The sequence below is a fragment of the Alnus glutinosa genome, chromosome 2 (assembly GCF_958979055.1).
Source record: "Alnus glutinosa chromosome 2, dhAlnGlut1.1, whole genome shotgun sequence".
In the NCBI taxonomy this organism is placed as follows: domain Eukaryota; kingdom Viridiplantae; phylum Streptophyta; class Magnoliopsida; order Fagales; family Betulaceae; genus Alnus; species Alnus glutinosa.
Genome location: NC_084887.1, coordinates 34,164,612 through 34,192,121, shown reverse-complemented (window position 1 = coordinate 34,192,121; position 27,510 = coordinate 34,164,612). Strand labels below are relative to the sequence as shown.

General features: G+C 36.4%; 2 protein-coding genes and 1 pseudogene across 3 annotated transcripts; 2 read left to right on the top strand and 1 right to left on the bottom strand.

Moving 5' to 3' along the window:
- Nucleotides 1-2,068: 2,068 nt before the first annotated feature.
- On the bottom strand, nt 2,069-14,949 carry LOC133860555 (DEAD-box ATP-dependent RNA helicase 27-like; annotated as a pseudogene).
- A 2,396-nt stretch (nt 14,950-17,345) lies between these two features.
- Nucleotides 17,346-22,151, top strand: LOC133859680 (cystathionine gamma-synthase 1, chloroplastic). The gene is made up of 11 exons (XM_062295180.1): nt 17,346-17,949; nt 18,044-18,147; nt 18,303-18,376; nt 18,479-18,647; nt 19,144-19,203; nt 19,314-19,517; nt 19,623-19,709; nt 19,856-19,963; nt 20,892-20,987; nt 21,101-21,219; nt 21,803-22,151. The coding sequence occupies exons 1-11, from the start codon at nt 17,454-17,456 to the stop codon at nt 21,924-21,926; spliced, it is 1,641 nt and encodes a 546-aa protein (XP_062151164.1). The 5' UTR covers nt 17,346-17,453; the 3' UTR covers nt 21,927-22,151.
- A 1,313-nt stretch (nt 22,152-23,464) lies between these two features.
- On the top strand, nt 23,465-27,477 carry LOC133859681 (SPX domain-containing protein 4). Of its 2 annotated transcripts, XM_062295182.1 has the most exons (4): nt 23,465-23,622; nt 23,728-24,141; nt 26,471-26,636; nt 26,790-27,477. In XM_062295182.1, exons 2-4 carry the CDS (start codon nt 23,857-23,859, stop codon nt 27,275-27,277), a joined length of 939 nt encoding a protein of 312 aa, XP_062151166.1. In that variant the 5' UTR covers nt 23,465-23,622; nt 23,728-23,856; the 3' UTR covers nt 27,278-27,477. The 2 variants fall into 2 exon arrangements, with proteins under 2 accessions (XP_062151166.1, XP_062151165.1); XM_062295181.1 differs by lacking the exon at nt 23,465-23,622 and having other exon boundaries at nt 23,642-24,141.
- Nucleotides 27,478-27,510: the final 33 nt, after the last annotated feature.

The following is a 27,510-nucleotide window of genomic DNA, read 5'->3' as shown; positions in this document are numbered from 1 at the left end:
AGTGCATCATATATTTCCTTAGATTTTGTACTTCAAAAGAGGATGGAATACATTGGACAATTTATGTGAAGTAAAAGCTCTCTTTTATAACTACAAAGCTTACAGTTCTCCATTTGAACAATTTTCTGTTTTACCATGAAGTGAAAATAAGGAGACTAGTAAAAAGTACTGTATGTCTCTGGTAAAACTTGTTCCTTATGCATCAAACATCTAAATTCAAGTGTTATACTTCCAAGCTAATTCAGCATCCCTGGAATGTCACCCCAACAGAAGCCCATTTGCTTAGACTCTGAGGTGCCAAAACCAGTATGATCTGCAGTTAATAAACAAACACTTGATTAGGACATTGACAAGTAACTTTTGGTATGAAACTTGGTCTGTTTTGATTTACAATTTCAAAACGTGCGATTTATAAATACATTTGACTGCCACCAACAGATTTGAAAGCCAAACGTATTTTTAGTTTGCAAAATCACAGCGTCAAAGGTACTCTTATATCCTTGTTCTGTTTCTGCAATATTCAGCAAAATTTGATCCAAATGAAGTAGAGAGAAAAAAAATAAGAAGAGTGTACCAGAGAAAGTGGGTCATCAAGAAGTCATTAATTCAAACCTGTTTTTCAGCCTTGAGGGTATTATTACCATTAAGTACAATTATTATGTTGGTGGCTTGCAGTTACCAATACAGTACCCTATCATAAAGGCCAAAACATTAAAGTGAAGTTGCCAAAAAAAAGAGGAACTTTAAGTGAGATATCTTGCCAGTTGAAGGTACAAAATGAGAAGAGAGTTGAAAAAAAGTGAAGGAGATGAATTATTTGCAGAAGAAAAGAAGCATTTGCGCAGAAAGAAGCACCTACTTTCTTCTTATCCTCCATTGCTTTGACAACACATATATATAGACAAACGGTCTATTCCATCTACATAGTGGAAGGTCAGCAGTACATTGAATCAAAAGCCTAAGATACTTTTAAAGCTTTGTTTGTTAATGTTATTTACAATGTTTTTCTTTTTTTTTTTAAAAAAATGTTTATAAGAAGGTGTTTTCATTTGAGGTATAGGTAAAAGTAATTTTGAGTAATTTACATTTTGAATTATCTGCTAATATTTATGTTAAAAAAAAAAAAAAAAAAAAACAAAGAGCATTTTGAAAGAAATAGCTGGTTCCATCTCTAAGAAAAACCCTTCATCAACAAAATGACAACACTAACCAAAAGTAACAAAATGCTTTAGGGAATTTTCATGGAAAAGACATTTTTATATCTGTATCCGTCCGTACTTTGATAATATCTACCTTTGAATAAAATGAAGCGATGCTTCAACTGTCTCCAGGAAAACATGGTTGGTATTTGTTTGTTGACAAAACGACTTTCTTTAATAAACAAAGTACTTCCGGTCCACTAATGCATGATCCGTCTCCTTCAACTAATGCTCCGTTTGTTTCGGCGTAAAATGATTTCCGGAAAATGATTTCGATATTTTACGGTGTTTGGTAGGGGCGAAAATAATGGTCAACGAAAATCATTTTCGGTTTGACCGTAAAACCTTCTTTAATTTTTGGAAAACGATTTACGATTTTTAAAACCGTAAATCGTTTTCCAAAATTATATTATTTGTCCTTACACGCACGTTTGATATCTGACTGTCCAAATCCTACAATAGTCGGTCGTTCGAAAATAGGCAGCATCGGAATCCGGCATCATCAAGTCACTGGAATAATGCCGGCGTCGGAACCCGACCACCGGAATCCTGCCGGCCGCCGGAATACCGCCAACCGCCGGAATCCGGTTGCCGGAACACCGCCGGCTGCCGGAATCCGGCCATGGACAGAAACCTGCCGGAACCCGGCCTGATCTGACCGGATCCGGCCACTGATCCGGCCGGATCTGACCGGATCCGGCCACTGACCCCGCCGGATCCGGCCCAAATGGCCGAAATCCGGCGGGATCTGACCGGATCCGGCTACTGACCCCGCCGGATCCGGCCCAAATGGCCGGAATCCGGCGGGATCTGACCGGATCCGGCCACTGATCCTGCCGAGATCCGGCCAAAATGACCGGATCAGGCCGGATCTGACCGGGCCAGGAGGTGTCCTGCCGGAATCCGGCAATTTTGGCCGGATCCGGCCAAACATGTTCGCCGGATTCCGGCGACAGTTGCATTTTCACTTTTCGTAATTTTTTCGTGCGAACCAAACGCCGAAAAATATTTTCGAGAAAATAATTTCTTTTGAAATTGATTTCGTCGAAAATATTTTACGACGGAAACCATTTTACGTCGAAACAAACGGAGCATAAATTTTGAGAGCATTTTGTCGGGACTCAAATGGATCCGTCAGCAAGGTGTCGTCCAAGTTTGGCCCGGTTTGTGACCCAAATCGGGCAGCCCACCTAGCAGTCCAGGTGACGTTGGACTCAAATGGATCCAACGTCACTTGGTAAAGAAAAGAAATATACCACGTCAGGAATATCCAGCCCACGAGCAGCAACATCGATCAGTACACAGCAAGATGCCCTTCTCTGCTTTGCAAATGTTTAAAAAACGTATTTGTCCTTTTCAACTGCTTTTGCTTTCCATGGATATCAAGGCAATGCACCTGAATATATCTCAGTAGTTCAGAATGAAATTTGACCTTGTTACAAGAAGAGAAGAAGACCATCACTTTCTATGACAGATTCCTCTTCAAGAAAGAATACTGAAGAATAAATCTCTCGGCACCGGGCACAACACAATAGCATTGCTGCAGCCCTTCATTGGTGACCTATAACACCCAGGACCTTGTCAGATTTTACAGGTGAGGCTGAAAAGCAAGCAACCTAATGTAACTTAGAGCGTATATAAATATATGTGGAATCTATTAAGAGAGTCTGTATTAACAAGGTGGACTTTGGATGCACCAAGTGCATCTTCATATTAAGAGGGTCTCACTCTTTTAAAAAAAAAAAAAAAAAAAGATATAACCAGGGACAATATCTTTAAAGCTTTTCCTTATACTCCTGTTTCCTATTTGATAGAAGAGCTCTCTCTGTCACTGTAGCTATTTATGTGCGTAATGCAGCTCAATACAATTATATATATTAAAACTTATATTACATTTCTACCTTATTTCTTCCATCATCCACATGATCACATCAATATAGATAGGAGTTGTCTGAAATGATAAGCGTGCAAGATCCTCAACCTACAAATTAACAGGAAAAACCATTAGAATCCCAGTCAAAATCAAACTATTGCTACATAAACACAATCAAAAGAAGAGCGAATTATGTTAATACTGGATTTTCTACACAAAAGGAAATTTGAAATATGAAAATGATAAACAGAATAAAATTGTTGTAATATGGAAAAGTGGAAAAGGAAAAAGATTAACTAGTATGAAGTTTGTATACGATGCACTAACCTTCTTAGTTTGGGTGGCTGAAAATAAAGCCGTTTGCCTATTCTGCACATTGAGCAGCAACTCACAATCAGTTAACGAACCTTGGATACTACCACCCACAATACAGTATGCAATTTCAATTACTAACGGAAAGAATTAATTCAAAGGAGTATATAATTTCCAGATCTAATCAATACATTGCAAACCAAAACCAAAGATTGTCTGGTGAAAGAATACCAGGAAAATAAATTTCACAATTGATGTAGAGATTTACGACTACTTGGCTAGTTGCTATGTCCTTAGCAGCAATATCCTAGCCCCTGACCCACCATACACAGACAACGATTCAGTTTAAGTGATAGAATCTATAATGGGCATAGTCTATTTGAAACCATTAGTTGAGACAGTTCTTTAAATCATATACAGATATTATGAAGAAGCTAAATTTTCATCTAATATCATCTTATATATTCATCCAAAAAAAAAAAAGTTCCCGTCTTATATAACCAAGAAACAAGTTCAACAACCTGGTTAATGCAACAACATTATTAAAAATTAGGGCATTTGATCAACGTACTTTGGCACTACAGCTAACATTGCTCTAAGGACCATGTCTGCCCATCCAATTATTGCAACCTTCTTTCAGAACACATTTATATACAATGTTACTTTCCCTCTACTAGGATCTTGGAAAGTAGCCAACGGAGGGAAAGAAAAATAATCTAAATTGGATTAAATATGCTAGCAGGAAAAAGTAATTTTTTCTTCATTATCATTTCCTTTCCATTTTTCTATCTGAGAACCAAATACAGCCTGGCCTTAGTGGTAGATTTAGGGAAAACTCGACGCAACACTCAACTTCCATACCCCGTTTACTTCCATCTAATAACTGCCTTAAGTCTCTCTATGATCCATATAGTTTACCTTTAGTAGAAGCTTAATAATCTGCTTCTTTTCTTCCTCAAAGTTTGCTTCCAGTATCCTGTCAGCGTCATCGATTATTAGACACTGCATGTTTGAGTTTAAAAAGAAAAGAACGTATATAAGAACACATATAGCTTAATATGGATTGAATAACTAGCATTAGCTTCAGAAAATATAATGTTAAAAACTGAGGCCCCTGGCAAATTTCTTAATGAAGATTACAACCAGCATCGCATAAATGACATGAATACCTAAAGAAAAAGTTGGAAGGAAAAACCGAAGATCTAGAACCAACAGTATAAAGCATATTTAGTTCTACCGATAATAATGAAAAAAAAAAAGAATTTTAAGTATTTTTTTTTGTGTGTGTAAATTACCTTCAAGTTTTTATAAATGAATCCCTTGGTATTTTGCAGATGGTCAAGAAGTCGACCAGGGGTTGCTACTAATAAATTTACTCCTTTCAAAACACGCTCCGCTTCGCCTCTTCTAGCTGAACCACCAATAACCAAACCAAGAGTCTGAGAGTGGTACTTGAGAAGGTCTTTTGCCACAGCATGGGTCTGAATTATTTGAATGGTGAATTAGTCAGCATCACACAGCAAAGAATGAAAATGAAATGTAGAAGCCTAGAAGGTAACAACATAGAAAAGTGTGAATTCCATGGCTGCTTCCTAATCTTTATTTGCATTTCACACATCAAATATAATGTGAAACATAATGGTCAGTAGGAGATGCAAAATAAATGTGACTCCAAATTTTCATTAGTATCACATGCTAACTATTTAAGATAAACTTTTGTTTCACCATTTTTTACACTTATCAAAAAACTATTTAAGAACCGAGCTTTTTCATATCCAAATTTCCATTTTCTTCCCCAAAGTAGTATATAATTAAATTATTAAATTCACATTTTTCTATTGGCTTAAGGTTTTAAGACAATTAGTAATTTAACATAATATCAAAGTCGTGATTTGAGTTCGAACCCTACATCAATAATTTATCTCTCATTTCAGCTAAATATTTTACATGCTAGGCCTCACTTGTTGAAGAGGAGTTTAAACCCACACGTTTGAAGGAGTGATAGAATATAATTAAATAATTAAATTCACCATTTCCTATCAATGTAACCTTTTTTTTTTTAATAACGAGGAACCCCTCCAAGGCAAGGTCACTTCGTGTACCCACCCCTGTTAGATAAACTTCGAACCCGTGTAAAGCGTCTCCTTCACGCAGATCGGATAATACTCCGGCTTTGCTGGCGGGCTAGTCCCAAGGAATTGTTTGCACCCAAAATGATTTAAACCTTAGACCTTATAGGACTACCACAAAGACCAAGACCCTTACCATTTGAGCCAACCCCTTGAGTCCTATCAGCGTAACCTTTTAGGAAAGCTGGTGATTTAACAACATTAATCTGGTTTTTTCACATCTTTACAATCTTTTTTTTTTTTATAAGTAAGAATTCATTAAAAAGCGCAGAGGGGCGCAACCGTAGTACACAGGAAGTATACAAAGGAGCCCCTAATTAGAGGACCGAAACGAACAAGAAAGTAAAAAATCAGCGTATGGCATCTTTACAATCTATGCGCCGACATCCAAAGATATAACATCTTTACAATCTTTTAATACGTTGATTTTTCAAATCAAAGATATTACCAATTCCAAAACGAATTATGCCCACAACTTCCATGATCAGTACTATGGAAGAAAAATATTAACATGCAATGATTATTTCAGTCAAATCAACCAATTAAGTCATTTAATTTCTTTCTGCAAAATAATTGAATTTCAGTATATAAATTGGGGCCTTTTGTGCCTCATAGGTATTAAAAGATAGTTGACTATATCAATAGCAAATTACAGAAGTGAATCCTATGCTTATGTGACAAAACCATCAAACTTTTAGTATCTTTACTTTGAAAATGCAAAAGATACAACTGGTGCAACCAAAATGAGAATTGTCAAGCAACTACAGTATAAGCCCTTTCTTTCCCTTCTTTGCAGAATGTGGATTGAAATTGTTGCTTATTGTTCAAAAAGGTGTTGGCTAAGAAGGAAGCACTTTTTAGAATTTTAAAGGAACGAAACCACCTTCACTTAGAAAATGTAGTATAGGCATCTTAGATGAGAAGGTAAGATTTCATATTAATCAAGAGAAATTGCTCTAACAATTAGCAATGACCTAGTGCTTTTACCTGTATTGCGAGCTCCCTTGTTGGGCAAATTACGACCACCCCCATTCCATTACAAGGAGTAAAACGGATGTGATATAACAACTCCACAGCTGGTTAGAAAAGCTAGAGTTTTCCCAGAACCTGTCCTCGCAGCTCCAAGAACATCTTTGCCAAGCAAAAGTGGTGGGATTGCTCTGGCTTAAATCTGCATTTTTAAATAGAGTTAAATATTTTACTAAGCATAAGGCTCCCACAAACTTGCAAACATGAAGTACAATAAAAATATGTTTGATAACACTCTTTGCAAACTGAACATAAAACAATCTGCCTGAGATTACCATGAAAACCCCATGCTTTTGCTCTATACAAAGTGAAATAGGATTTTTTTTCCTTGGAAAAGTTCTATATACGAGAACTACAATGAAGCCAAAGACTCACAATGTTATTTAATTTGGAAAAGCCGATGACTTTTTATTTGTGCTAGAAGGCGACTCTACAACATCACTTAGGGTAAGTTCATACGAACCCAACAAAGAGCATTACTAAGTACTCATAATCCAAAATAAACTTAGTTCGACTTAGTAAGGCTTCACATATTTGATAAATATCATAGACAGCTTGACAAACATAATTTTCCTTCCCTTTCCTCCACCTCAGTTTTCTGAGCTACCAAACAAGTAAAAGAAATAAAAAAAAAAACCGGAAAAAGAAAAAAAAAAAAAAAAAAAAAGGTTTAAAAATAAATCCTTAGAGAAAACGAGCTATACCTGAGTCATATGTTGAAATCCTGTATCCTTAATAGCCTTGAAAGTGGGTTCAGATAATCCCAAAGACTCAAATGACTCAGTGCTCATAATTCCAGACCATCCACCACCAATCTTGCGCTTCTTCTTCTTTGTTTAATCCTCGGGCGATGAGCGGTTTTGCTCTGCCTGTCCGACCATGGTGGCTGATTCTATGGTTTTCCTTCTTGTGGGTTGAAGGAAGAAGATAGAAAGTTACAAGACAAAACTCATGTTCCATAAAATTGTTGTTTGTCATCATTCATCCACACGATCACTCCAACTCATATGGTGACATGTGAACAGTAGTCCTTCATCTAGACCATCCATTTAGTTTACAAAAGTTATTTAATAAACCACTTATAAACACAAGATGTGTGACTTTTTAGAACCTTCCAAAATTTCATTTAATTCCTTGGTGCCATAGGTGATAGATCAGGTACATAAAAAAATGGTGACACCCCATCAACGGTGTGAAATGAGAAATGCTATTCTTCACATCACAACCACATCATAATCATCGTGTTGTATTGTGACATCGCATGGGTTATTAGTAGCCCTTGGAATAGCCTCTTTTTTTTATTAAAAAAAAAAAGCTACTAGCCCATGCTATGCTACCATGGCGTGATTTTGATGTAAAGTACAACATTACTCATGTGAAATTGTAGTACACATTGTGTTCATTCAACTGAGCTCCACCATAAAATAGACCCATCCTTCTTTCACTTTGAAACAGATTATCTCTTTTTTAGAATTTTATAATTATAAAAGGGAAAGGGTTTGTTGTGGAATAAGAAGTTTCTCAATAGCCAACCGTTTGGATCTGACTGGGGTGGGTGTCAGATAATACGATGGCGAAAACGGGGTTTCCACCCCACCACCGCCGAAGTCGGAAAAGTCAGCATAACCACTGACTTTTTTCAATTGAGTGGCATTTTCGTAATTTACCGCCACCGCCTAGTCAGTAGCAGTCACATGCGGAAGGCGAAATATGTTGGGCCAGCCATTTTACTGGACCTGGTTTGAACTTTTTTTATTGGGCCCGATTATAACTTTTTTGGGGCCAGATTCTTTTGTGCCACGCTCTTTACTGGATCATGAGTGATATTTATACAATTAATTTGTCAGCTCACAAAAAAAAAAAAATTAATTAATTAATTAATTTGTCAAGAAGAAAACTAATTAATCAACACGGTTCCGATAATCATAACTAATTAACTAATCAACAGGATATATGTTCTCTTTTTCTCTAATTTTGTATGATTCATTATTCGTGAACAAGATAAATTGTTTACAAGATAACACAGATAACTTATTTACAAGACAACACATATCAAATTGTTTCAAGTTTCAACTCATTCCTTTTTGAATGAATGACTGTGAGTTTCATTCAAAGAAAGAGCATGCAATAAATAAAATAGAAAATTAGCATTCTCTCCAAGAATGAAGACTCCACAATCAACATAAGAAAAAAAAAATAGAAGTCACTGCAGGCCACTGTCCAAGAGTCAAGACCCCAAGTGTCCACTGTCCAATAAGAAAACTACTAACTACTAGAATCCATACTTAGTTCTAATCTCAATCAGTAACAAAATAAATGTTATACTCAGTTCTAATCTCAATCACCAAGAACAGAACCAAAATAGAGGCCATCAAGACATGCATAAATGAAATATAGGGTTATTTACAGATACAAGAGTAACTCAGTAACAAACATTTCAGATACCAACAACAGAAACTCTCTATTCAGCCATTTCAGATACAGACTACAGAGCAACTCAGTAACAACTAACAAACATGCAGAATTTAACTAATGTTACTTACAGAGTCTGCAGACTGCAGCAGTAGCACCTGATGAAATCAGGCCTCAGCCTTCAGAGTTACTTGCAAAGTCTGCAGCACCTGATGAGATATGCAAAATGGAGACAAAAAAAATCGACTTACATAGTTAATCAAGTGAAGACTCCTGAAAAACCAAAAAAAAAAACAAAGGCCATAAGGGTTACATGCAGACTTACAGTGATACACATACACTGGCACTGCTATGCAGACGGCAGTGTCTCGCCGTGGCCCGTCAAGTGTTTCGAAGCTTCAAGCCTTCAACTAACAACGGTTAAAGTCTTCAACTACCAAGATTCAGAGAATGAGAGAACTCGGAGAACGGATTTCGGCGGCGCTGAGAGGGGGGCGGCGGTCTGAGGGAGACGGAGCCTGAAGAAGCTCGAACGAAGCTTCCAAAGACTTGAGAGAGTGCGGGAAACAGAGAGGGACGTCGGGTACACATTGGCTCTTGAGAATGCAATGAATCAAAACGTGCAAAACGTTAAAGGGACAGCCTGATAGGGTTTTGAGAATGCGATGAAACCAAACAAACGTGCAAAAGGACGTCGGTCCAAAAAAAAAAAAGTATATTTTAAAATATTTAACTCTCTACTCGGTGTCCGGCGAAGAAAGGCCGTGGGAATTGAGTTTTTCTTCCCGCTTATCAGCCGTTGGTGGCGGTCGGAATTCAGCCAGTAGGTGGTATATGGCCAAAACGCCCACCCCTAGATCCGACAACATTTTGACCATTACAAATAACCCTTCAAAAGGTTTTTCAAAAGGAATAATGCATCAGTGATCGGCCTAATTTAATATTATTCAATATTCGAACCAGGTTTTTATTCAAAAATCTATACCCAAATCCAAGTTGAATAAAATTCATGGGTCACTTGAATAAAGTTTGAATAGTTTGAATAAACCCATCATATATTTATTATTATTATTCTTTACCATACCAATCATTATACACAACTTTTCATACAATCCAATCATTTACAATCATTTTATACTATTATAAAACACTTTTTAAAAACCCATCATATATTTTTTATTATTATTTTTTACCATACCAATCATTATACACAATTTTTCATACAATTCAATCATTTCCAATCACTTTATACTATTATAACACACTTTTTTCTAATCTTTCAAATTCAACACCTAAACACATATTCAAAATAATCTAAAATTATATTCAACATTCAAACACATTTTCATTGCCTTGAAATCCGTGATCAAATTCAGAATATTATTCATATTCGAAATATTCGATACCCAAACGCACCAAAATTACTCGAGTTAAATTTTATTAAAAAATTTGACAAATTCGGCTAGGTGTCATGTCAACACCAATAAAATAGCAACAAACATCGCTCTTAATAAAAAAAATATAAAGAAGTTGTCCTTTTCAAATAGTGCTATGGCGATTGGCGATTTTAGAGAATATCTCGGTTGAGTGCCCAGTTTGAGGCGGAGGGAAGCTGCTCCTCCCCCATGTTGTTTCTGTTGGTTGTTGCTTTGTTGTTTCAATAAAGATTTATTCTTCTTTGGTGTCTCGGCACCGAAGTTGAATAAGTGGTTGTTTTCTCGCCCTGTCTTGGGGTGAAGTGGTTGGTTTTTAAGGATGCCATGGCGGACGATCTCTCCCATTCTCCCGCCTAGGGTTTTATTCACAGATCTACTGGTTTTGATTTGCGGAGACCGGTGCTGATTGTGGGCGTAGAACCAGCCGATGTCTCAATTTCCAAGATTTAGACTCATTTCACGGATCTACTGGCTAAGTCGAGGAGTCCCATGTTTTTACCATTTTTCTTTATGAAGGCCATTGCAGATCTTAAATATGTGGCTTTCTGATCTTCACGGTTATGGCGTTGGCTGATTTAATGGATGTGCCAGAGATGCTTGCAACGAAGATGGCCACTGGATCTCTACTGGTACGGCGGTTTGATTTGTGAGCAGTTACTTTGGGTTAACCGTTTCTTTGGTAGGCAAGGCAACGTGTGGTCGAGATTGAGGAAGGGTCCAGATTTTTCTGGAGCGGTTCAGATGGCTGATTGTTTCGCCCCTTTTGATCTTCAAGGAACGGTTTCTGTTTCTTCCAAACCGTCGAGCAAAAAGGGGGTTGGGAGTGGTGCTTATGGTTCAGCTTGTGCATTCATAGTGGTTTTTATATTTTGTGTTTTGTTGTTGTTGTGTTATGCAGCTGCTCTGTTTGTTTAAGACCAAAACCTGGGCTGTCAAAGCTATTTCATAGCTCAGATTACCTGTCCTCTCCCTGTTCCAGTAATGGTTCATGCATCGATAGATGAATTTTTCTGTTGTCTAGGTTATTTTTAATAGCTGTGGTCTTTTATGATCCGAGTCTGACTTGCCTGGTGTTGAGGAAACTCTACCTATAGTGCCTCTGATTTGGTTTATTAGGGATTCATTATAACCTTGGATATTTGACCGATTGATATTTTTCTATATATTGAAAGGGATCTTTAACACAAAAAAAAAAAAAATAAAAATAAAAATGTAAATATATAAAACTAAAAATAATATTATTTAAAAAAATAGAAAAATAACAAATAAATAAATAAATAAATGGGTGGCTACCGGTCACAGGCCATGGCTGCCACCAATTTATTTTTTTTAATATTATTTCGTTTTTATGTTTATATTTTTAATATATTTATATTTTATTTATTAATAATGACACATGTTGCCATTTTAGTGACGTTGATGTTGCACCTAATGAAATCTATCAATTTTTAACAGAATTTGACACTAATAAACAATTATAGATTAAGCTAATCACAAAAATGATTATACTTTTTTTTTTCCTTTTCAAAATCATAACCCTATCAGCCTGCCGCTTCTCTTATTCCACTCTATTTCCTCCCTCGCATACAAAAATTCCAATTGTATACAGTCAGGTGAATAGTAATAACACTAGCAGCGGTTTTTTTTTTTTTTTTTTTAATATTTAAAAAAAAAAATTAAGAAACTAAGCTATTTTTTTTTACTTTTTTATTCAAATACATTCTTTGATATATTTTTTAATTTCTTTTATATCATTTAAATATTCTTTCTTTTATTTTTTGTTAATTTTTCTCTTCCAACTCAATTTATAAAAATGACATGTCTCTCTTGAGAATATAAAAAGTACATGTATTTTTAATAGCAATAACAAAGTTGAAAGAAAATTTATTAAAAAACATGTACATCTCGCATACTATTAAAAAAAAAAAGTGTCATTTTTATATATTAGATTTGAGTAATTTCCTCGAACTCAATTTGGTTATAAATTAAGGAAAAACTGCACCATCGGTCCCTATTTAAAAAATAAAAATAAATTAAACTTTTTAATTTATAATAAATTAATATATTTTTTAATTAAGATTGACACATGTTGTGTTTTTATTGGACTGACGTGGCAACCTAACAGTTTCTGTTAAGTTCGTTGACGGAAAACGACTTCATTAAGTAATTTGTAATTTTAGCCTACTACAAGGACCTCACAATTATTTTTTATATTACAAGGGGATAATAAATCAATAGTGCAGTTTTCCCAAAGATTAACTACAATCTGGTTTGTGGTTAATTCCTACAAACTAGTCTAATAAATTGTCAAGTGTCTCTTAACATATGAGAATCACATGTTTTTTTAATAGTATTAATAATAAAGTATGTGCTTCTCACATACTTTAAGAACACATATAATTTTATTAAACTGCTGTGTAAAAAGAATTAGTTACAATCCAATTTGTAGCTAATTGTTGCCATTGATTTGTATAGGAAAATATAATTGAAGCTATTATAAAGTATATTTGGATATGAAAGTAATAAATAGTTTGATTCCTTAAATTTCAAAAAAATAAAAAGAAACTGTTGTCGGTGCTCTATGGAAAACTATTGTAGAGTTTATTTTAATAGAGAAACAAAAATAGCTTGGTCCCCTAAATTAAAACAATAAATAAATCTAAGGAACCAAGCTATTTTTTGCTTCCTTAATATTTAAATATTATTTCAAATCAATGCTAGGAGAAGAGGTTAAATATACTATGGCCCTGTCAACTAATATAATTTTTTTTTTTTTTATAAAGCCCCACGAATTGAGATGTGACATGTAGATCCATCAAACTACCATTTTGATGCAATTAAACAACTTTTTTGCAATTTTTCCAAAAATACCCCTATTTTCTTAACAAAAAACTAAAATCAAAATTTCATGAAAATTCTTTCTATACTAATCTAACCTTACTCTATATATTTTAGTATTTAATCAAAATTTATATATATTTTTTTTATATCAATTTAATTAATTTATTTAAAGAAAATATGAGTATTTTTGGAAGAATTACAGAAAGTGACTTAAATACGACAAATTGATAGTTTGAAAGGTATAAGTATCACACATGTCAGTTCGTTGGGCTTCATAAAAAATGGTTGTAAGTTAAAGAGGTCAAAATATGTTTAACCCAAAAATTATAATGTTAGGAGAAAGATAAAACATTTTTTTTTTAATAAAATAATGGAAGCTAAAGTACTTTCTAAAATATTGACTAGCATTTTAGTTTAACCTTGATTTTTATGGAAGAGAAATCTATTGCAGGTGAGTTTTTTGATATTTGTTTTTTTCTATATTTAAGAAATATAATAAGATTTATAGTATATATTATTAGAAATAATTGTACCACTAGTCATTAGAGTTGACCTAAATTACGAATCACTTAATGTGGTACAAAAAATTTATGGAAGGTCATTGTGGTAAACTATAATAACAAATCCCTCCCTAAACCTATTTTTCATCCACCAAATTAATAGAATCCGTTAGTTTATCACATCATATAAATAGTACGACAATCTCTGAATATCATTTATATTGTAATCTACTGACAGATTTTGTTAATTTGGTAGATGAAAGATAGATTCAGAGAGTGATTTGTACAAAACTCATTTTTTCTTGCTTCACTACGTATTGTCTCGCCCCCCCCCCCCCCCCCCCCCCCCCCCCCACCAAAAACAAACGGCTCAAATCCCCTTAAATTAAGGCTATGTTTGGAACGACATGTCCAGGCTAGAGTAGTGCTTTGTTATTGTTCATGCATTTTTTCTTACTTTTTGCATTTTCCAATAACAATCAACATGAAAAAATTTCTATTTTTTTTCCTTTTTATATCACATTAATGTTTTTTTTTTTTTTTATTATTTAAATAAAAAAAAATCATTACAATACAATTTCTTTTTTTACTTTTCTATACAAATTTTTTTACTTTATATCATATTATATTTTTTTGCTAACAACCCCCCACTCTACACAGTTCACACACTTAAAGTACTAGCAACAGACACCCAACAATTTTTCCTAATTTAGGAAAAATTTAGAGAATCAAATCACTTTTTAAAAAAACACCTCATAATAGATTCCCTTAATTTTTCATATATCAATAAAATAATATTTTTTACTCTTTAGTTTTTTTTTTTCCCCTCTTTCCTACTTTATTTGTTTTATTCATTTCTTTTCTTCTCTTTCTTGCTCTGTCGTCTTCTCCATCATCTCCTCCATCTGTTCTCAAACTCTGGTTCTCCACCTCCAAGCTGTCAATTTGCTTTGCAGCTCGCTCGATCTTCAATAGCGACTCTCTCTCGCGGAGCTCTTCCACCAGACGAAGCAGCTCCGTGACGTCGAGCGGGCGGGACTGGACCTGCGTGGAGGAGCGTGGGAAGTACACGCCGAATGGACGTGAGAACACCGCCTTCTGGGGTACCTTGCCCGAGCTCGGCGACGACAACAGTGGTTTTGGAGGTGGCGTTTCCAGCTTTAAACGCCCCGGCAAATTTTGCAACCTCATTGCCATTCTCACATTCCCAGCCACCATTGGTACCAATCCCTCTCTCTCACTTTCTCTCTCTAGAAACACGCTTTTAGAGTCGTGGGTTGGATATCTTGTTGGCTTGTTGCTATGTGGATTTCTTTGTTTTTGTGAGAAATGGCCCTTCATTCACAACTTCTCTCGTATATCCTTTGAGAAGAGGGACAAATTATGTAGAAATGGTCTACAAGGGCATGAAGGAGAGGACAAAAAAACAGATGTACGAGGATAAGGGCGTGAAGGAGAGAGGAGAGAGACGTGTTATTTTATTTTATTAAAATAATGTGTAGGGTAGCACTGTAGCTACCCAAGCAAGTCCATATATAATAAGGAGACTACTGTGACCTGTATTTTGCAACTTTTTTTCAAATTTTTCTTATTTGAGAAAAGAGAATTATTTATAGGGCATCTGGTACTAGTACTCTTACCAAATGATTAATTCCCAAATCACGCACCACCTCGCTCTTTCCCCTCTTACCATTTCCAACAAGTTATGTGATTCCCTATGTCCTTTCTATTGATCTTCCCAAAAGGCTCTTGGGTTTCTTTCTAGAAAAGTTTTGAAACTTTCTGGCAGTTCGAGCAGTTCAATTTGGTAAGAACAACTTTCTTAAAATGTTTTCTCAATTAAAAATATAAATTTTTATATTTATATCACATCTTAATATTATTTCTCAAAAAAAAAAACAAAAAAAACCATTCAAAACATATGCGTGCAATTTGTTTATGAGTAGACACTATCATTGTCCGTCTCATCATGCATTTCAGGATTACAAGAGCCGCCAGTACTTGAAATCTGACCTTTTATTTATTATTGTTTTTGCCTTTTGGCAAAGCCCTTCTCATTATTTTCATCTCATTTTCATAGAATCACGAGGCTATAAAGAGAAAAAGGGGGTTAGGTAGAGGAGATTCCTTCTTATTGACCTCAAAAAACTTGTGGGAAATATTATGTATAGTATAAAGAATTTGATCATACGAGGCCTCCAATGTTTAATTCTTGAAAGTCTCATAATTCAATATTTTATCTATTTTGATTAATTATTATCAATTAATATTTTTAGGAAAAAAATTAAGAATATTATATTTCATCAATAATGTCACACCACATGAGTTTCACCTATATGTCTAATGTGGTGCATGTGTTGTATAATCTTGTTGTATACCGATTACATCCTGATTCTTTGTTTTTTTGGGTATAGAAAATGTTTATGGACAGGAGAATCAACCTACTAGGCCACTAGCCTACTACCGTCCCTATCCAGTAAATATGCCACAATTAAGGGTTGGTTTCAGAATTGGAAAGTGGAGGAAAAGACAAGTACCAACCAAACAGGAGCAATGTCAAGTTGCAAAATGGACCACGTTATTATGTTGAGCAACAATTAGGGGTTTTACTGTTGAGATATGCTACATGCACATCATTTGTTGGGCAGTAGGCACAGTAAGTAGCATATTCCGTTCGCTAATTTTTTATTTTATTTTATTTTTTATAATTTTCTCTTCTCTAAATAAAAATATTAAAAAACAATTCAAATATAGAATATTCTTAAAAATACAAAAATAATTTTCACTTTTATATGACATTAAAATATATATATTTTTTTCAAATAAAAAACCAAAAACACAATTCAAACCACGTTAACAAACAGTCCTAAAACTGGTTGCTTGTTTAAATACCTGCCAAATTAGTTTAAAAAATTTATTTTATTTTATTTTATTTTTGTTAGATAAAAGGGACAATTCTATGGATTATCATCATTATTGTGTGCAATTGCTGTGTGATCTTATCAAAGAATTAAGATTAAAATAAAAATAAAAATAAAAATCCTTGACTTGCGAGTTCAGATAACATTAAAAAACAGTGTCACAGAACTCAATCAAGGTTCTAGACTGCATTAATTGAACCAAACCAGGGATGGCGCACGCCGTGCCGCCAAGGCAAAGCCGACCATTAAAAAGCGTCACAAAGATTTGAACGCTTCATGATTACGCCACCTCAGCATCACACAGGCAATTAAAGGTCCCATCTGACGTGTGAAGATCTAGGAAGACACTTAACTATGGCTACGCTATCGCTGACATACACGTCCGCAAATCCCGTCCACCAACAATGGCCTAACCATAGTGGGTTACGAAACCGAACTCTAGTTAAAAATTATATCGTTGGTCCACGTGATATGTTCACTCTCTATAGTTTAAAAAGTCAGTGAGATGTTCTTATGGTTACAAGAAATCCTTATGGTTAGCAATAATTACAAATCGATCATTGGCATTAAATTTCACTAAATTTTTTAACAGATTTCATCAAATACCACCAACAAACAAAGCATCAAAAACCAAAAACGACAAACAAAAACCGCGTATTAAACCTGCGTCGTCAATAATTCTCGGAGAGACCAAACAGTAAAACCAAACCAAATCAAAGCAACGAGGCTTTCTCATTTCTTTAAGACAGAGAAGGCGAGGTCGAGAGGTCGAGTCCGAGGTAGAAAGCGTGTCATACCAGAATGGCTGTGTCCACGTGTACTAGGGTTTTCCCCTCATTCGAGTGCCGCTCGGAGTCCGACTTCTCCGGCGCGCCGAAGGTCGGAGGGGACGGGAAGCAGAGACGCAATCGATTCTCTGGGGGGTTCAAGTCGGCGCGCGGAACAGCGTCGTTCCAGGTCGGCCTCTCCTCGCTGATCTTCCGCTTCCCGCCGAACTTTGTGCGCCAGCTTAGCACGAAGGCGCGCCGGAACTGCAGCAACATCGGCGTGGCGCAGATCGTCGCGGCCTCGTGGTCCAACAACCCCGCGTCGGCTCCGGCGGCGGCGGCATCAGCTGCCGCCGCCGCCGCCACAGCCGCCACCGAGCCGACCTTGCCGTCGGTCGGAGATGACGTGGCGTTGGTGGACAAGAAAGTGGATCTCGACGTGAATGTGGGTGTAGACTTTGAGCTCGAGGGTTTACCCAATTCCAAGCGCTCGGTTTTTAGCTACGATGGGAGCGTTGCTATTCATGCTGGTAATGAAACCCTATTCATGTTTTCCATTTTTTTTGTTTGTAGTTTATTGTTTGATTCTTGTTTTTAGCTTTGCATTCTTGTGTGGTTGTGTAGGTGAGAGATCTGGACGCGGTATAGTGACTGATGCGATTACCACACCGGTGGTTAATACTACTGCCTACTTCTTTGACAACACTGCTCAGCTCATTGATTTCAAGGTATGCAAATTGCAATTTTTTTTTTTATACAGTTTCAATATCTTCAGCATCATTTATTTGTAAAAACTTTCTAAAACCCTGTTTAGAATGGAATTCTTTTTATGTATTTTCCTTCTTGGATTGGGTTAATGCGTCTATGATCTTGTGGGGTGTAGGAGAAGCGCAGGGCTAGTTTTGAATATGGGCGCTACGGAAATCCGACAACGGTGGTTGCAGAGGAGAAGATAAGGCATGTCTTTTTTCCTGCTGCCTAATTGTCTTTATGATGTGCGTCTGTTGTCATTAAACGTTTTGTGAGGTTGAGTTTTGCGCTTGTTGTTCCTGTATGCAGTGCGCTCGAGGGGGCTGAATCGACCCTGATAATGGCATCTGGAATGTGCGCTAGCACAGTCTTGTTGATGGCATTGGTTCCAGCTGGTGGGCATCTTGTGACGACGACGGATTGCTATAGGAAGACTAGGATATTCATTGAGACCATTCTTCCCAGAATGGGGATTACGGTATTGGTTCTACTCTTTTTGCTTTATCATTCATTTGTTGCATGCTGTTGGTAATGTGTTTTGAGGTCGCTAAACGTGTTCTCAATCTATTGACGTTTTTAAATGAGAAAGATCTCAATATTTGTGCCCTTCTTGTTTTGGAAGTGCTTGTGTTCCCTAGAAGAGTGTCATATATTGGGAGGCATGGGGTATTTTGGTGTATATATATATATATATATATATCTGTAATCTGTGTGTATGCAACTCTGACATGTATATATTTGTATGTATATATGCATACACGTATCTCTGCACTTATACATATGCATATGTACATGTATATATATATGAGCCTTGGAATATATATGAGTGTTTTTGTTTTTGATATATATATATAAAGAGCAGAACAGAACTGATTGGGAGGTAGAGTTGTGGAAGCACCTCTTTCTTCCATATTTGGACCTTAGCTCCTTGGAACAACATACTTACTGCTGATTATAATTATCACCCTATGCAGGCAACCGTCATTGACCCAGCAGATATGGGAGCCTTGGAATCTGCGCTGAATGAGAACAAAGTCAGTAATCAAGATAGTTGTTAGCTGGTTTCCTTTAAGTTCTCCATTGACTACTTACTTTGGGGAATGATTGGTAATCCTGAGTTGGGTGGCATTGTACTTTCATGCAGGTTTCTCTTTTCTTCACAGAGTCGCCTACCAATCCATTCCTCAGATGTGTTGACATTAAGCTGGTTTCAGAGCTTTGCCACAAAAAAGGAGCTTTGGTCTGCATAGACGGTACCTTTGCAACACCTCTCAACCAGAAGGCCCTTTTCCTTGGAGCTGATCTTGTTCTGCATTCTGCAACAAAATACCTTGGGGGCCACAATGATGTAAGTTGGCTTTTGTTGGCAACTACTTTAGTGAGAAGAATACAAACAATTAGGCTATCAGTGATTATATAGCTAAGCATTAGACAAGCGTTCTTCCTGTTATAGGTCATTGCAGGTTGCATTAGTGGTTCCATGAAGTTGGTCTCAGAAGTTCGTAATTTGCATCATGTTTTGGGTGGTGCACTCAACCCAGTAAGTAATTTTTATCAAGCAGCCTGGGGTGACATATAGTTTTGAGCACTATACTTGTTCACAAGATTTGTGTCTCTTATTATCTATCGCAAATCTCATGCAGCTTGAGCTCCCAGATTATGATTTTTACTTCTTTTCCTCCACAGAATGCTGCGTACTTGATCATCCGAGGCATGAAGACGCTACATCTTCGTATAAAGCAACAAAATTCAACAGGACTGCGGATGGCCAAAATTTTAGAGGCACATCCTAAGGTATCACTTGCATTGATATTTGAAACCCCAAAATTACTAGTGGAAAACCAAATTACAACCCATTTTGCTGCCACTACCATACGTAGCATATTGAAACACCACAGCATCATTCCTGCACCACCATTTTGCTGCTTGCCTTTTGCTTTGATCACCCTAGTATCATTATAAAATTTTCCAAACCTCACCACCAGGACTAAATCTGACTACCCTAGAAACCATATTCTATTGCTGAATGGCTATCATCCGGTGTCATACAACAGTAACATCTATATATACAACACCCAAGAAAGTTAGTCCCACATTGGGAAGATTAATTGCCCACATGGTGTGGGTGGTTTATAAAGGTGCTATGGGTGCTAAGTCCCACATTGGTACCTTACTAGGTGAGAGTCGAGACTGGGCTTTATAAGCGATTCTAAAGAGAGCCAATTGCAACTTGGCTAGTCCTTTTGAAGTGATAGCACATATTTGACTAGCGCTTTTTCTGGGTCGTTAGAACATACTTTGTTACTAACACCTGTTTACGAATTGGTTGTCCATGCCACCATCATCCCAACACCTTCATGTCAGATCACTAACCTTACCTCGTCATTTCGATGGCAATATATGCTTATCTAACTTGTCTCTCATGCCACCACACTATTTTGTATGTGCCTGATTTTTGCTCTCACATTAGCATTGATATGTGTTAAGAGAATAAAAGCCATATTCAACGTTGTCCTTAATTAGCATCTTTGAAACTTTCTTCTTGCTATATTGATGATGATTATCATCAATATATGCTTTATAATATGCATTATTGTGTTGATCATCACAGCATCATTGAAGATGCTTTTATAGGAAACATGCGAAATATCAGGAATTAATTTTAATCTTCTAGTCTGGTATTTTGATAACTGACAAAATAATCTCATGATATTATTGGCAGGTGAAGCGTGTATACTATCCTGGCTTACCAAGTCATCCTGAACATGAACTTGCCAAGCGTCAGATGACTGGCTTTGGTGGTGTGGTCAGTTTTGAGGTGAGCACAGCTAACTGCTTTAATGTGCTGACTATTATGAATTTTCAAGTTTGTGCACTTCTATCTAAGGCATGCCTTGTTTGACTATCTATGTGTATCGCTCAACTATGCAGGTTGATGGAGACCTAGATACCACCATAAAATTTGTCGATTCACTCAGAATCCCATATATTGCGCCATCATTTGGTGGCTGTGAGAGCATTGTTGATCAGCCAGCGATTATGTCTTACTGGTATTTCCTCAAAGTCCCTTTTCATATAGTTGCATAAATTTACTGTATTTTTCTTTGGAATGGTTATTCTGTCAGCACAGTCGATATACCTTAACAACCAAATCAACTGCCCACCATCGGTGGGGAAAATACTAAGATGTGTGGTGTTAAGTTTTGGAGGTGGTCCCCAGATGATGTTGCCAGTTTTGGGGCTAACTCGTGTATGATCTAGGGGGCTTGTCCCTTTGCAATATTGGTGTCTACTGTCTACACTTCTTGCAGTGCAAGACCTAACTGTTTATCGATGTGGGAATCTACAAGGACCCATGTGGATCCTCACATATTTAATGGTTTTAATCTTTGCGTTAGGGGTTTAAAATTGTAGGGGTTATTTTCCTATATTTTTGACAGTGCAACGCCTAAGGGGAAATGGCCTTTGTAGACTTCAGAATGAAAATAATATAGATTTAAAAGGTAGTTGCCTAATTATGCAGTTTTGCAGACACGTTAGCCCCCAGTACTTGATAAATCTGCCTGTTTTTTAACTAATTGAAGCAATGATCAAGTTGAATTGCTGACTTATTTTTCAATCTTTTTGAAACAGGGATCTACCTCAGTCAGAAAGGCTCAAGTATGGGATTAGGGATAACCTGGTTCGATTTAGCTTTGGAGTTGAAGACTTTGAAGATTTGAAGGCTGATGTACTTCAAGCTCTGGAATCCATATAGGCCCATCATTTGCAGTCCGACGGTTCAGGATCTTATATGGCGCATAACCTACCATGTCCGTTTTTAATAACTATTAACCGTTGTTCCACTATTATTGTTCTAAATCTTTACCTTGTTTTGGTGCTCCAATTTGTTTTAATCATCAAGTGTTCTGTTCTGCCCCAGTCGACTGATCATATAATGATCCAATCAATAACTTAAATGCCATCTAATATGTTATTTTTCCCCTTCTTGTGATGATGCCGATTTGTTTAAAGTAAAAAGGACAAGTGCACAAGTCTGATCGGACAAAGAAATGAAATGGTTTAGCAATAAAAGAAATCTCTGCCAGTCCAATTATTTTGAGTAAAAGGTTAATTTGAATTGCAGGGATCAATCAAACGGGCACTCGATGTCAATTCAAAGCCTTTTCTAGCATATTGTATTATTTATTTTACAGAATCAAGTTTTTGAAAACGAATATATTCACATATAAGGATGTTCCCTTCCAAAGGCAGAAAAAAAAAAAAACATGGTAAGAGGGAGATGATGAGGCCGTTTCTTGCATTGAATGGTGCGAAAAATATTATATATTAAAAATGTGAAATGTTACTAAAAAAGAGGTCTATTATTTAAAAGTGAAGAAAAATCTTTTTGAAATGAATTTTTAGTAAATAAAATTTTTCAAGTCGTTCAATACAAAGAATGATTTAAGTTTTAGTAATTTGAAAATCTATTATTTCAATAAAATTGCTGGAGAATCCTTATCCGATTATGACCCGAACTCGATAATGCCAAACTCAAATCTTATTTTTTCGTGTCATGTTCGTGCCGAATTCGAGGGTCGTGTCAAAAATTGCCAAGCTTACAAATGACATGAAAAATACAACATATAAAAAAGTTTTTTGGAATGAATTGTTTTTTTTTTTTGAATGCCTTGGTAGTGTGTCCAATTTGTAATAAATAGAAGTTTTCGAGCCGTTGGATATAAAGAACGAACCTAAATTTAGGTAATTTAAAATTTTTTGATTTCAATAAAATTGTAAGAGAATCTTAATCCCCGTTCACATTGCATGATGATGATAGTATTAGTGGGCGCATGGAGAAATCAGGATGTGAAGAATTTCTTTGGTTTGGAAGAAAAATTTATTCTATACTTTTGTATCCGGCAAAGAAAAAGAGGATGCGGGAAGATTTATATTGGAATATTAAAAAGAGCACCTCGTGCCAAAATTTCTGAAAAGAAAAAAATGCTGATTCTTTACAACGTTGAGCTACCAGAAATGATTTTATCGATGTTCAGCGAAACTATAAAAAATTTGTAATTGTCTTTCAAATAAAAAATAAAATACCCTTAATAAAAAAATATGAATATATTTTTTAATTAAAAAAATATTACAAATTAAATGGTCCGTGACAAGAGTTGACTTCTGGTCCATCTAAAATGCCATGTCAGGTACACCGGAAGGATTTAACCCTATAAATTACGCTCATCAAGAAAACTTGGCCTCTTTTGGGTCACCTGCTGGCATTTTTCTGGCCGGAAATGAATAATTGCCTCTAAAAATTTGATTATATCGTTAGCTCCAGGCCGGATATGGGGCTTCTCTCTTCTCTAATTGATAATTAAAGAAAAAAGATTCCTCTGAGAGAATAGGGTGATGATGACGACATGCTGAAGCACTAGCAGATGAAAGCAAAATTTTACAAATACTACGTACGCTATAAGTGCTCGGTCTTTTCATCGTCATCCACTTCCAAAATTCCAAAATTCCTTCTCACCCTTTTCGCTTTATGATTCGTCTCTCGCTGTTTCTCGCAGATATGCACAAAACACAAGCACTGGTTGGGCACATGACACGCAGTATTTCTGCTTAGTCTGAAATCAACCACATCGAGCGAGCGAACACCATCGTTGTTACATTAGAAGCTGATCAGGAAGGCGATAATAATGAAGTTCGGGAAGGAGTTCACGACCCACCTGGAGGAGACCCTCCCGGAGTGGAGGGACAAGTTCCTCTGCTACAAGCCCCTCAAGAAGCTCCTCAAGCGCCACTTCCCCAGCCCCACCACCCCAGATATCAATCTTCATCCTAACACCGATACTGATGGCCTTGACAACCAGGCCCCCTTGCTGGACCTCCAAGAATGGTTCATTTGGATTCTCAATGAAGAGCTCGACAAGTTCAATGATTTCTACGTTAATAAGGAGGAAGAGTTCGTCATACGCTTTCAGGTTCGTCTTCTTCTTCTACATATAATCCAGCCTTGCGATTTTAATGGGTGGTTTGAGATTTGCAAGTGTCTATACCAATTATTATCCGTATGCCTTCCAGTTTTGATGGGTAACTGGGATTTGCAAGTTTTTTTTTTTTTTTTTTAACCGATTAGAATGTTGGATTGTTCAAGTGTGTAGAAAACTTGAAACCCTTTTGCGTTGGAAAGTGAGAAACCTAAATTATGCACTGCTTGATACCGTTTGGGCTAATTGGAATTTGCAAACCTTAAGAGAGTCTAAAGGTTTTATTATAAGCTGGACAGGAATAGATTGTATGGAATTTACATATAAGTGAAAGGCATTTGAAAGTGACCTTCTTTGGCATCTTCGTTAGTTGTAAGAGGGGGGAGATTGGGGAAGTTACTGTGAATAGGTTAGAGTAACGTGGATGAAGTAGAGAGCTGAATGTCGTGTGGTTTATTGAAAACTACCAAATCAAAGCGAAATTGAAATAAGACGGGTTGTAAAGTATGCCATGTTTGATATTCTAGATTATTGGGCACTCCGGATATAATATGCCTGCAGAAATCAGAATGGTGTGTTGGAATATACATTTTGAGATTGATGCTTGTCGTTAGAAGAACCATAAGTGGAAGAAAAGATGGGAGATGTTTCTTTCAGATGGTTTTGCCATGTATAAAGAAAATGAGTGAATTATATAGTAATGCAGATCAATGTAATTCTAGTTGAGAGTGCTATGATGGCAAGCTGATAAATCGTTAACGATATGGGTCAAGTTAGGGGGAGATATATGGTGCCCTTCAATAACAGAAAATATACTTTATGTGATAGGTGAAGGAGGATTTCAACAGCTAAACACAAATAGTTGAATTATTACTGACAGGCTGACTGTTTGAGTAGGCCTCAAAAGCATTATGGAGGTCTTATTGTTTAAGTGATTGGCTGTGTGATAGCTTCAGAACAACCAGTCTTGATTATTATAATTTTCCTATCTGTTTTCTGTTTTCTAATTTCTATTGCCAAGATTAGCCATCTTAAAAAGAGCCACCATATATGGAGCCAGTCTTGTTGAATTCCTTTCTTCCGTTGCTTCTAAGTGCCAAATAGTCGTTGACTTGACAGTCCCATGATACATATTAAGTGACTTATTCACGCCATAAAAAATTTATTTTTTGAAAGCCAATGTAAGTGTCTAGCTAACATATTTATTTGTAGCAGTGGTCTTTAGTTCGAAAGTTTTCCATGCATTCAGCTGATCAGATTAAAACCTATTACGAAATTGAGCTACTCCAGTGGATCATCCATCAAATTTGATTTACAGGGGATGGGTATCGAATATGAATTTTTGAATTATATGCAGGACCATTCTTCCCACTGTCATTATTGATGATAATGGAGCTCAATATATGCCTTCCAGAATCTTGAGAATAATTGTCCAACTAGAAGCTACGGAGAAGATTTTGATTATCAGGAGCTTAGGTAGTCTTGTTGATATCTCAACAATTCTCATTTCTTCCAAATCCAATGAAGAAAAAAAAGAAGGAATCCTACGGTTCCACAACCATCTTCCTTGGGAACCATGAAACCTACTGTAGTTACACTTGTCTTGACTTGGATAATTAGGACTTGAGAAGATTTTCAAACATGAGTACATAATAATGTTCTTGAGTTTAGTCAAACTCCTCGTTGTGGTTCCTTTCGTCATTTCATGCACTTTTTTTTCTGTGCCCCTACTTAGAATCGCATGCATGACTACACAATCACCACCAATAATTTGATAGAAAATTATGTCACATAGAGTGTGACTCATACATGGCGCTATTGTTTATCAATGTTCAAGTTATATAATGGGCTATGATGGTTGGATGGCCATATGGCAATGGTACTGCTATTTTACTTTGCTCCAGTTTTGCAAGTCCTCCCTTCAACAGTTGATTTTCTCTTCTAGTGATAAGTTGTTAGTCTCATGTGTTGTCAGTATCAGACAGTACAATAGATTTATGTCTGCAATGTAGTTTCTTAGATAATATTAATTTTGACTTAAGAGGATTAAATGCAGCCTTTCGTTATGCATTGTGAATTTTTTTCTTTCTTTCTTTCTTTCTGCCTTTTGGGTAGAGTATTCGTAAAGCCGTGTGATGCTTCTTTCTCTTAATTTAGTTTTTACTGCTTGAAGTATCGACTTCTATTTTATGGCAGCCAATGACTGGTGCTGGAGAATCCTCTAGGTGTTATTTCTATTGCTTATTTATATCTAGAATGACAAGGGACCGCCCAAGTATATAGCATTGCTCTTTATTGACTCTTTTTTTGCAATTTTTAACAGGTGTTGAAGGAAAGAATAGAGCGAGTCATGGAGAAGAGCAGCAAAGACGGAGTTTTTACATCAGAAAGTGAATTTAGTGAAGAAACGATGGAGATACGGAAGGACTTTGTCACCATTCATGGGGAAATGGTGCTTCTGAAAAACTATAGTTCCTTAAATTTTGCAGGTATAGCATCTGCTAGATTTATTTTCTCTTCTAAATTTAACTGGAGTTGGTTCAGAGCTACAACAACGATATCATCAATTTTTTCCCCCTAGTGCCCAATAAGGGTGGTTCAAGTTGTCACTTTCTTAAACCATTTCCATTCTGCTTCTATAGGGCTGGTTAAGATCTTGAAGAAGTATGACAAACGAACTGGAGGACTGCTGCGTCTACCTTTTACACAACTTGCCCTTCGTCAACCTTTCTTTACAACAGAAAATGTCACAAGATTAGTCCGTGGGTGTGAGGAAAAACTTGAGCTCCTTTTCCCGTTAGAAGCGGAAGTCATTGAATCTAATCCTTGTGCACAAGACCAGTCAAAACCACCACCATGTAATGCAACAAATATCTCACCCGAGACATCGTCAACTCTTGGAGACGAAACTGTGGATCTACACCGTGGCACTCTCGCTGCAATGAGAGCCATAAAAGGCCTTCAAAAAGCAAGCTCCACCTCCAATCCATTGTCGTTCTCATCCCTCTTTAGAAAAAACCAGGATGATGAGAGTACCGGTGCAGTAACTGCTGAAAACTCTGCTTCAAACTCTTCAGCCTCCTTGAATGATGGGGAAGAGGGTGATCAAGAGGATTACCATTCTGTGTAAAAGAATTCGTCTCTGCAGTTGCTATTGTGAATCTTCTTTTGGCTTCTTGTTACAATGTTACAGGTTAGAACTGAATAAGAGGTCTCCTTGTCTCTGTTCACAATCAGTTCCACAACCTAATAAACTGTAAATTCAAATGTTCCGGGTAGACTTGTGTAGCATTGAATTGAAAGTTTTAATTGGAATGTTTCATTAGTGTACATGGATTTCTTTGCAGAACATCACTGATAAAT

What these genes read in the sequence shown, in the direction of transcription:
- LOC133859680 (XM_062295180.1), top strand. Translation starts at nt 17,454, where the DNA reads ATGGCTGTGTCCACGTGTACTAGGGTTTTCCCCTCATTCGAGTGCCGC. An exon ending in GTTGCAGAGGAGAAGATAAG is followed by an intron (nt 18,377 to 18,478) that starts GCATGTCTTTTT and finishes TCCTGTATGCAG; the next exon opens with TGCGCTCGAGGGGGCTGAAT. An exon ending in TGGGTGGTGCACTCAACCCA is followed by an intron (nt 19,710 to 19,855) that starts GTAAGTAATTTT and finishes TTTCCTCCACAG; the next exon opens with AATGCTGCGTACTTGATCAT.
- LOC133859681 (XM_062295182.1), top strand. Translation starts at nt 23,857, where the DNA reads ATGAAGTTCGGGAAGGAGTTCACGACCCACCTGGAGGAGACCCTCCCG. An exon ending in AGTTCGTCATACGCTTTCAG is followed by an intron (nt 24,142 to 26,470) that starts GTTCGTCTTCTT and finishes AATTTTTAACAG; the next exon opens with GTGTTGAAGGAAAGAATAGA. An exon ending in TAGTTCCTTAAATTTTGCAG is followed by an intron (nt 26,637 to 26,789) that starts GTATAGCATCTG and finishes CTGCTTCTATAG; the next exon opens with GGCTGGTTAAGATCTTGAAG.